Source organism: Cricetulus griseus, chromosome 2 (assembly GCF_003668045.3).
Source record: "Cricetulus griseus strain 17A/GY chromosome 2, alternate assembly CriGri-PICRH-1.0, whole genome shotgun sequence".
Taxonomy (NCBI): Eukaryota; Metazoa; Chordata; class Mammalia; order Rodentia; family Cricetidae; genus Cricetulus; species Cricetulus griseus.
In genome coordinates this window covers 261,653,806-261,664,568 of record NC_048595.1, presented here as the reverse complement: position 1 = coordinate 261,664,568, position 10,763 = coordinate 261,653,806, and the positions used below count along the sequence as shown (strand labels likewise).

The following is a 10,763-nucleotide window of genomic DNA, read 5'->3' as shown; positions in this document are numbered from 1 at the left end:
CGTTTCTGCCCGACGCAGGGTTTCCGCGCAAGCGCATTTGCAGCTAGCCGTTACCATAGCGACTGGGCCTCGGCAGGTAAATCCTAGCTGCCTTGTCATCATCCTGGGGCATCTGCAGCACCGGAGGCCCTGGTAACGGAGGGGTAACTAGGTTTCGGAGTGGCGCTTTAAATAAGTCTTTAAAACTGATCTTGGACTATGAGAGGCTCACAGTCCTGACAGCCAGGGCCGTGGGTCAGATTCTTCGGGGTGTTGCCCTAGTGTCGTTATCTAACCGAAAACGAACGTCTAGGAGCTCAGAGAAACCCCAGGCAAATAGGCTTTTCCGGGAACAGCCTGGCCATATGGCACAGCTTTTAGAGGCCAATCTCAAACTAACTTTTAAGGTTTCTGGAGAATCCAAAAACAATTAGATATAACCCAGCTTCAGACAGCCGGCAGTGAAATTGAACACACATACACGATGTACTCAAAAGATAGGACCTACAATATGTGGCACTGATAGAGAGAGCAGAAATAGTCAGTGAACAAGGATGTAAGATAAAACAGATGGTTTCAGAGGCTGGAGAGGTGGCTCTTCCAGAGGACCTGAGTTCAATTCCCCACAGGGTGGCTCACAACCATCTATCTGTAGTGAGATCTGGCGGCCTCTTCTGGCCTACAGGCTGACATGCAGACAGAATAACTGAATACACAATAAATAAATCTTAAAAAAAAAATAAAAAAAATCAGATGGCCTCAAAGCTATGGCACTTGATGTATGTGCTATGTAGATGGGCTTTGTAAAAAAGTGGGGATTGCAAAGTTTGAAAAAAATCGGTTATTTCCAGAAACTGAATTTTTGCTAAATAAATTAAGAGATTTAAATTAAGAACTAAATTAAGAACTTAGGCTGGAGAGATGGCCAAGTCAATAAAATGCCTGCCACAGGAGCATGGGGTCCTAAATGCAGGTCCCCCTCACTTACAAAGAAACCAGGAGCCTATACCCCTGGGCTTGGAAGGGTGGAGAAGGGAGGATCCCTGGAGTACAGCTGAATCTGTGAACTGCAGGTCCGACTGGAAACAATGTCTTTAAAAAGCAAGAGGAAGAATGATGAAGGAAAACTTCATGTTCACTTTTGCTTCTACACACACAGAGACACACAAATCCTCAGGAACTTTAGTACTTTAGTGAAATTAATATTTTTCCGCAAAAAAAATTCGGAGAAACTACAAAACCTTTAGTCTTGGTTTAGCAAGAGTTAAATTATACTTACTCTTAATGTGTTGTGATCTGAGCCACAACGTTGGATTGGTTAGAACACCTTATTCTGCCACCAAGATAAGTGATAATTGTTAGACATCTTTGAAAGATGTGAAGTTTGAAGTTGTAGTGGGTTGTTTATATTGCTGAGGCCTTTCCATATTTTTGTTTGGATGTTTTACACCTGTGTTACATCTCTTGTAATTAAGGGGAAGATTTTAGTCAAGAAAAAAAAATTGAAATTGCTGGATTTACTCTTACCTGCTTGTTGGGAAGCACACAGTCAGTGGTGAAGGTACGGTGAGACTCTTTGGGTCTTAATGTTGAAATCCTCAAATCTGGGGCTTCCAAAATTTGCAAAACTTAGACAAATGTGTAAGTTGTGTTATAATTAGGTTGAATCAGTAGATTCAGATGCCAACTCACTTGGTACTCTGGTCTTTGCAGAGCTCTGCCCATGCTGTAGTTCCCGTCATTCTCCAGAAGTCACACAACAGCAAGGAGTTGTAAGAAAGTCCTTACGAGTTTCGCCAAAAACGTCAGTCTGGAGTGAATCAGATGTTTCTGCTTAATCGACAGGTGAGGAGTCACACCAGGACTTTAGGGCAGGCACATTTAGATGAGCCAGGATGGAAACAGCTTAATGGCAGGTTGTCTCCAGTCATACAAGCAAGAACTTTTTTTTTTTTTTTGTATGAAGTCATTGAGGTTTTGGGGTCCAATTGTATCAGAGTAATAAATGATTAATATATACAAGAAATAGAGTCATCAAGATTTTACATGTCAAATATCAGCAAAAGAAAGTCATCCATAGTCATGTGGACAGGTGATGTAAAAGGAAGGAAAGAGAAATGGAGAAGGAGGGAGGAAGGGAGACGGCATGCTAAGATGAACGAGGTGCCTGGCATGAGGTAAAATCTGACCTCAGGAGGAGAGCAGAGAATCTAAGTGTGTTGCACTGTTGAAAAGTGTAAAGATAGGGTACCCGGATACTAAAATAGTGTGTTGAAAAATACAGGCTGATTGAGATAAAAGAAACAAGGAAACCAATTAGAGACAAAACCACCTTTAAGGGCTAATGGACAAGTTTTAAAATCATGGAAAAAGCAGACTGGAGGAATGAAATCAAATTGCTGATACAGAGAAACGTCTTGAAGTAATCACAGAGAATACTGAGGGGAAGGTGACATTTTTTAAGCTATTAAAATAATATTCATGGGGGAGGCAAAATGGCTCAGCATAAGATTAATAAATATCCCGGAAATAGAGAACACAGAGTACACAAAGACAAATACACTTAATGGTATAAAACAATGAAAAAAAAAGTCAAAAGGGTACACTGCATTCCACAGTATTTCTATAGAGCAATCAACATCAATAACTATACTTTGGTTAAGTTATTCAGTTTTCAGAACAAATAATCCTCTGGGTCTCTGGGAAAGAAAAAAGGAGTCAGATGAAGAAAAACCAATTAGGCTGCTTTGATTGCTCTATAAGAGGGCACATCTTTATAGTCATCTGTGGTGTTTAGTCAATTACTAGAAATTCTATCCCAATCTCAAGGCAAAATTCATTTGATTACTTTCAAAAAAATGAAACTAAAGTCAGAAAACGAAACATTAGTTTTAGAAGTCAAATATTTTGACATGGTTCAATCCAAAAATATACTTATTGATACATGCTGAGGGATGACAGTAGGAAAATATTAAAAGTCATTGTTCTGTATAATTAAACCACTGTGTTTCTACAAGAAGCAGGAAGATTTTTGCACATACAGTACAGACACTACAATTGATAACCTACAGTCTCAAACCTGAGCTGAGGTGTTTCTGCATGGTGTGTTTTGATGGCGTCTGTAATGCAAAGTGTGCATGGTGTGTGTGTGTGTGCTCAGAACCAAGGCTACAGTGAGATTACATGGCACAAGATAGACAAGCACTGCCAGATACTTGACAAGTTCATTATATATTTTATCTTTAATCAAGTTCTGATTGTTGTGTGTTTAGAAACCATGGATGGCTGTCAAATGTTTCATTTGGTTACATGACCCCATAGTTTAAGAAGCCACAATCTAATACATTCAGTACTGGGTGTCACTGAAAAACCTCTACAGGGTTGTAAGGAGAATAAAATATGTTCAGAGGAAATTCTATTTCTATGGCTTCCCAAGTTGCCATTTTAATACAATTTGACTTTGTGGTCACCTATCCACATTTACTCTTGTACACTGCCATTCTGAATCCATCTCTCGTGTAACTTGACAGTCAGTAGCAGACACCGTGTTGGTAAGATTGTCTTCCAGCCCTCTCTTTGTAGCACTTAAGTCCTTAGCTCAATGATCTGAATTACAGGTGATTACAGTTTTCTGGCCATAGTGACACTTACCTATAATTTTGGCATTTTTGAGGTAGACAAGTGAATCTCTGAGTCTGAGGCAAGTGTGTACTGCAGAGTGAGTTCTAGGCCAGCCAAGGCTACACAGTGAGACCCTGCCTCAAAAAGGAGACGTTTCCTCTCCTATGACAAACATGGGTCACTACCCTTTAAACTTTCAATAACAGATTCTTGTCAACCCTGCTGATGAGTAATGTGTAGTGGCTTGTAGTAGTACCTAAGTTTGGACCTAACTCTGTACAGACCAGGCTAAACTTTGTTAATACTGGAGACACAATCAGCTTTAACATTTCAGTGCTATCTAAGAGTAAATGTTCATCTTCTGCATACTACAATGTTACTCAGGGCTGTCTAGGGTGTTACCTAGGCTGATGGGTTGCCCTTTTTGGTCTATTGCTGGTTTATTTTAAATTGATGAACAATAATTGTACATATTTACTGGATACAGTTGGTATATGTTTACATTATGGGATGATAAAATTCACATATTTTACCTCATATACTTACCCTTTTAATAGTGAGAATACTATTAAGTTAAATATTATTGAAATTTATTATCAACTTGGAAGTTAGAACACATTAACTATAATCATCATGCTATTCAGTAGATTTCTAAAATTTCCTTTTCAGCCTACTGAAACTTTATGCCCTTTGAAGATCTCTTTACTTCCCATCTCCTTCCCTTTTGATAACCACCATTTTACTTTCCTCCTTAACCCTTTAGCTCTCACACATAAGTGAGACATGTAGTGCATGTCTCTTTGTGCCTGGTGTATTTCATTTAACATGATGTCTTCCAGAGGCTCCTTCATGTTGTTGTGAATGACTGGATTTTCTTTTCTCCTTCTCTCCTTGCAGTACTGGAATTGAGCCCAGGGCCTTGTGCATGCCAGTCAGGTGCTCTACCACCAAGCTACATCCCCAACTCAGGATGTCTTCTGTTTTTAAAATGCCAATTAGTGTTCCATATAGCAGATTAATTCACACGGTTGGGTCCAATTTACACCCACAACATCTTGAGCAAAGGCTTCTTATAATTCTTAGATCATTAAGTAGCAGAGACAGATTAGTCCTAACAAAAGACTCTCATGATGTAGCTTAAGAAAACATAAAGCTAATTTTCCAGAAGCTGTGTTTCTGTGTTCCAGACCAAAATCTAAAAGAACTTGGAAGACTAAAAGTAAAAGTATTCAGCAATGTAAAATTTTCATTGTCTGGTAATACTTCCCAGTATACAAAGATGACATCTGTAACTAGGGAAAAAAATCCAGTCTGTTAAAACAGACCAAGGGAGGGCCACAAATGAAAAAAAATTTGGTAAACAAGAGCATGAGTAAACAAGAGATACAAAGGATAATATCTGAGTTCATTCCCCTCTAGAGATGGTTTGATTATACAGCCTTGGCTGTCCTGGAACTCACTCTGTAGATCAGGCTGGCCTGAACTCATGAGACCTGACTGCCTCTGCCTCCTAAGTGCTGGGATTAAAGGCATGTGCCAGCACACCTGGCCATATCAGACTTCTTACTGTAAAAAATGAAAGCCAGGAAATAGTGGAGCAAAACTTGGAAAGTACTTAAAGCAATCAAAAGAAAATAAAACTGTCAAATTTGGAGCAAGTCTGCTCAGGAGATGACAAAATCTTTGACAAACCACTAAAATGGTACTAAAAGGACTTAAAGAATAACAGCCTTGAAGATACTTTACTTTGTGGTTTTAGTGCTATTTTACATATAAACTTTTGGTGATATGCTTAGCATTTCAGTGCTAACATCTTGTCAAAATTCATACCCATTTTTGATGCCCAAAACCCATCATCTTTCCACTGTTACCTTATCTCAAAAACAGCAACTTAAACTTTTTTTTGCCATCTTAAGAAACTGGCTAGATGTTAGTCATGTGTTAGCTAACAGCGGGCAGCAATAATTTTAGTTGTGTGACTGTGACACAGTATGTTAACCTTAGTTTTCTCTAAGATGAAATTGTGATCAATATATTTACAGATAACCCTCGAAAGAGAAAGAAGATAGAGGTAAGATTTTTACCCAACATAAACTTCATTCCTAGATAAGATGCCAGTTTTCTTTAACTTAAAGTCTGAAGCACAACAGTGGGGACTGAGTATAATATGTAGTTACCATATGTAGATATGTAGATTACTGTCTGGCTTAAGGGTTAAAATAAAGAACTTCAAAATAGGACAGACATTGAGTGAAGCATCTGTGGGATAAGGAGGAGTCCTAAGGATAGGATTAGAAGAAAATAAACTCTAGTACAAGGAACTAGAATAACAAGAGCGTACAAAATGGAGTCTTCCCTTAGCAACCGTCATTCCCTTCCTTTGGGGATTTCAAGGCTGTCTGGATGAAACAGGAAAAGAGATGGGCTAGGCATGACAATAAAGGGCCTAGGATGTGAAGAATTCCAGGCAAGAAGAGATACAGAATCTCTTTTGAGCCTTTTAGCTGAGACCAAGGGCAGAGACACAGAGAGCCTGGGTCTGAGTTTCACGATTCTGATGTGGGAGAATGGTGTAAACAGACTGGATGACTTGCTGTTGATTTTCATAGGAAATCTGAGAGGTAATGAGGAAGAGGAAATAGTGTATAATGTGGGAAGAATCTGGAGTGTGATTTTATGCAGGTTGATTAATTATATGTCTTCATAGATTAAGATATGTAATGTTGAAAGTAAGGCAGTGACAAGAAAATGCTAACATGCTTTGTTTGAACAGTCATCTTGTTAGCAAAGCCACAAACTGATATGTTTCATTCATTAGCAGGCAGGAAGCTATGTGAAAGAATCTTCTGATGTCATAATTTCTGGTGTCACTGGAACATTGATCAACATTCCTTTGGCAAGTCTAGCCTTCTATGGAAAGTCAGTTGAAGCAATTGATTTATTCACCTCTACAGGAATCAGACTTGGCCTATTTTGGTAAGTCTATGTCTCCTTGAGCATGGTAGCTAAAGATTAATGTTATCTAAATTACACAGAGAGTTATATTAAACCACAGGTGATTGTGTTTATACAAGATTATCATTGAGTAAAATCCTCTTTCTTGATAATAGTCACAGTCTATTAATCAAATTCTTAGAACTTAATAATTTAGTTTTATTATTACTTCCAATAAATACTTATTTATTATGAATAGAAAAGTAGGCATAAGAAATACTTGAAAGATATTTTCATGTTTCCTATCCCTTGTGTATTAATATTTGAAGACATGTAAATTTATTCAAGATAGAGTTATTAAATGTCCATTGTGTGCCCAAACTCTTCTAGCTATAAAGGATTAAATGGTGACAAAGATGGACAAAGAATGGTTGAGGACATTTAAAGCATTTATTAAAATAATTAGGGCAGTGCTTCTCAATAGGGAGAATTTTTGCTTCTCTCTCTACTAAGAGATACTTGGAAATCTCCCTCCCTCTCTCTCTCTCTCTCTCTCTCTCTCTCTCTCTCTCTCTCTCCTTCCCTCCTTCTCTCTCTCTCCTTCCCTCCTTCCCTCCTTCCCTCCCTCCCTCCTTCCTTTCTTTTTCAAACTGTCAAAACACTGGGAGAAGGTTGTTGTTGACATTTAGTGGGTGAATACTGAAGAACATTTTCCAATGCCTATGACAATCTAACATTCTCCAGTTTAGAATCATGAGATCTCAAGTGTCCACAACATCCTGGTTGAGAAATCCTGAATTAGAAAACTAACTGTTACAAAAGAAAAAGAGAGAGTTCTATAAAGACCTAGCAATAAGGGTTATGGAAGAGTTCTTTCTCTAAGAAAGGGAAATGTAAATTCAAACTTAGCCAGTGAATCCACTCTAGCAAGTGAAAGGTGGGAGTAGTGGGAGGTTGAGAGTTCCAGGCACAGGACATAAAAGGTAATAATTTATCTGTATATGTGTATGTATATACTTAATGTCTCCCATTTACCCATGTGTTTACTAATGCTTGGCATCCACTAAATAATAATAGTTATCACTGATTGAGCCCTTACTATGTGTCAGATATTATCATTACCCTTGGTAATATAGACAAGTGTTTTCACTAAGATCACGATGTTGGGATGACTCATTGTAATGTTATCTTGTCAACCCAGCTCTCCCAAGGCCAATTGCTTAACTAACACACTGTAACATAGATTGGGTGGACTAAATGGTTACAGGAACAAGAGGATTATCTAAAGGTGTCTGGACAGGCATGAAATTCTACTCAAAGAAAGCTTACAGTAGTGGAGAGGCATAGAAGGATAAAGAATGAAGACTCAAGCTTGCTGATTTCAATATCATGGGAAGGCCATTTGATCTTTTCTTGCCCCACAATAGAGATACCACTGTTAACACAGGCTAACCACAAAGTTGGCATAGTTTGCTTATACTACTTGGAGTTATTTTGAATTTGTTATAAGACTTTAAATTGTTTATAAAGGATATTTGTATAATAAAGTATTTTACAGATTTTTTTCAGGTGTTACCTTCTGAACTTTTTTGTACACATGTAACAAAACTATAACATTAAAATGTCAACTTATCTTGGAAGATAAACGCCATCTTTATTTTAACTTTGTACCCCAGGATTTCAGTGAATTATGCCTTTTCGGTTTGGGACCCAGCCAAGGAGGTTTCCAGTGGAAGGAGGAGATTCTTCGATTGGGCTAGAATCAGGCCTGAGCTCCAGTGCTGCCTGTAATGGGAAAGAGACGTCACCCAATAGGTGAAGTTCACTCATCTTGACAACTGAGGTTATGGGTATTGGCTATCATCAATATGAGCTCTAACTGACATTTAATATTAGCAAGAAAAATTAAACCCTGGAATTCAAACACCGCTGTCATTAAATTAGTAACAGGGCCCAGATTTAACAGTCTATATTTTGTAACTTTATAAGTCTAGACCAATCCTTCCCCCACCTCCATAAACTTTTATCTAGATTGTATCTATATTCTCAAGATCAACATCAAACGGCCAGTGTAACTATGTGTAGGGTATTGTTCTAGGTACAAGACTAAAAATGTAAAAAGAGCTAGAGACTTCAGATTTAGTGTCACTTGGGTCAGACCATTGGTCAGACTATATAACTCTATAACAGTAGAGTGTGAAAGTACTGTGAGAGAAATCACTTTTACAAATGGAAGCAAACTGTTATAAATAGGGTTTGTCTCACTCTTCTGCTGTTTACCATAGCGGCACTGCAAATAATACACTGCTAATTCTCTTAATGGATTTGAGTTTTGGGATCACAGAGTTAAACATAGTAAGGTCAATACTTTAAGAGCTAGAGTTACTTATGGATAAAATTGGTGAAAATATCCAAGATTGATTATTTGGTGGAAGTGTCAGAACAGTTGCTTGGTCACTAGATGCATTTTGGACTTGTGTCATTTAAGGGTTATTTTAACTCTGAGATTCCATCAACATTTGAACATTAGTCTGCTACCTTTCACCCCACAAATGTCCTAGTTTTGAAATTACTCAGCCAAAGTGATTGAAGGTTCATGTCTGAATTAATTTCCATACTATAACCACTTACACATTTTTTGCCATTTAGTAATTACTGCATACTCTTGAAAATGAACAACTGAGCATTAATTTCATTTTTATGAATTTCCCATAATTAAATATATGGCAATAGGAATGCTTTCTTTGCTATATAAGTATAGAATCTCATTAGGACCTGTGTTATCAATTTTTGTGATATTTGGAGGCCTCAGAGAGATTTGAAACAGTTGAAAAGTTTTTTTTTTTTTTTGCTTTGAAAATAACACCTGGGGGAGGGCATAGGCCAGGTGAGGATGATATTGTGGAATTTGGGTAGATCCCATAGAGGGAGCTGCTTTCTATGGGGAGCAGAGGGGTGAGGGTGAGGGGGGGCTAGTGGGGAGCTGGGGGAAGGGGGAAAGGGAGATGGGATTGACATGTGAAGTTATAGTTTTGTAACAATGAAAAAATGTTAGAGTCAAAAAAAAAAAAAAAAAGAAAAGAACTCCCCATTTAGTATCTAACTACATATCATTTGCCCTTTCACTCAGGCAACTCCGAAGATGCCCTGGAAGTCATTGCCTGACAATAACTGATGTTCCCATCACCGTCTATGCAACAATGAGAAAGCCACCTGTGCCAAGCAGCAAGGAAATGCATCCCAAATAGCATCATTAAGTCTTCTGTCGAGGGTTGGCTAGGTCAAGGGTAATGGGCCAGTATCATCTTCTGGTCTGTCTCGTAAACAAATAAAGGTGGTGGCACGACTTGGGTGATGCTAATCGTTGAATATTTGATTTTAATAAAAACGAAAACGTGGTCAGCAGAACACACACAATGGTAAGCTATTACATCTGACGAGGCAGGCTGCTTCACACTTAGATCCTCTCTTCATGGCAGATTACTAGTTCAAGATGAAGCCTGATCCATGTTGGTCATAATGCCAGATGCCCAGAGCTTATACAGAGCTCAGATATTGGAATTTTCATTAGCTAAAGAGAAAAGGCCTTCCAGCACTCGGGAGGCAGAGGCAGGAGGATCTCTGTGTGTTCCAGGCCAGCCTGGTGTCCAGAGCGAGTACCAGGAGAGGCTCCAAAGCTGCACAGAGAAACCCTATCTCAAAAAAACCAGAGAGAGAGAGAGAGAGGAGAGAGAGAGAGAGAGAGAGAGAGAGAGAGAGAGAGAGAGAGAGAGAGAGAGAGAGAGAGAGAGAGAGAGAGAGAAGGCCACACATAAGTTGGGCTCTGAGTCTTGCCTCTGTAGGTCTAAACTCCCTCTACAAAGAGAGACAATATAACTCTACCAAAGCTTGAAAATAAGATAAGACTCCAGGTGATCATCAATTAACACAGCTGTCTATCAAGTAAAGATGCAACACTCTCTAGAGAAAGAAAACTAAATCTAGACCGAAAATTGCCTAACAATAGGAAAAGAATGGCAGGAAGAAAGGAAGGGATGTCATGAACGGTGGGAATGATTGGTGTTTCAACCATAGTTCAAAGTCCTTTCCACCCCCTCCTCCTTCCTATCTGTTCTCCCTTCCCTCCCTCCTTAACTTTCTCCCTTCTGCCCTCTCTTCTCTCCTTCCTTTCTGCTCCTAGAGATCCAACTCAGGGCCTCCCACATGCTGGGAAAGTACCCTACCTTACA

At 38.8% G+C, this 10,763-nt stretch overlaps 1 protein-coding gene across 7 annotated transcripts; it reads left to right on the top strand.

Annotated features, from left to right (window-relative positions):
- Window position 1: 1 nt before the first annotated feature.
- On the top strand, window positions 2–9,895 carry Fam229b (family with sequence similarity 229 member B). Of its 7 annotated transcripts, none has more exons than XM_027402147.1 (7): window positions 59–76; window positions 1,455–1,540; window positions 1,693–1,824; window positions 5,643–5,671; window positions 6,419–6,576; window positions 8,211–8,349; window positions 9,665–9,895. In XM_027402147.1, exons 6-7 carry the CDS (start codon window positions 8,225–8,227, stop codon window positions 9,780–9,782), a joined length of 243 nt encoding a protein of 80 aa, XP_027257948.1. In that variant the 5' UTR covers window positions 59–76; window positions 1,455–1,540; window positions 1,693–1,824; window positions 5,643–5,671; window positions 6,419–6,576; window positions 8,211–8,224; the 3' UTR covers window positions 9,783–9,895. The 7 variants fall into 7 exon arrangements, with proteins under 7 accessions (XP_027257947.1, XP_027257949.1, XP_027257945.1 ...); XM_027402145.2 differs by having other exon boundaries at window positions 59–132; XM_027402146.2 differs by lacking the exon at window positions 1,455–1,540 and having other exon boundaries at window positions 2–76.
- Window positions 9,896–10,763: the final 868 nt, after the last annotated feature.

Bases quoted from the DNA above. Each gene is read 5' to 3' on its own strand.
- Fam229b (XM_027402146.2), top strand. From the start codon at position 8,225: ATGCCTTTTCGGTTTGGGACCCAGCCAAGGAGGTTTCCAGTGGAAGGA. The intron at 8,350-9,664 runs GTGAAGTTCACT...CCTTTCACTCAG, and splicing joins AAAGAGACGTCACCCAATAG to GCAACTCCGAAGATGCCCTG.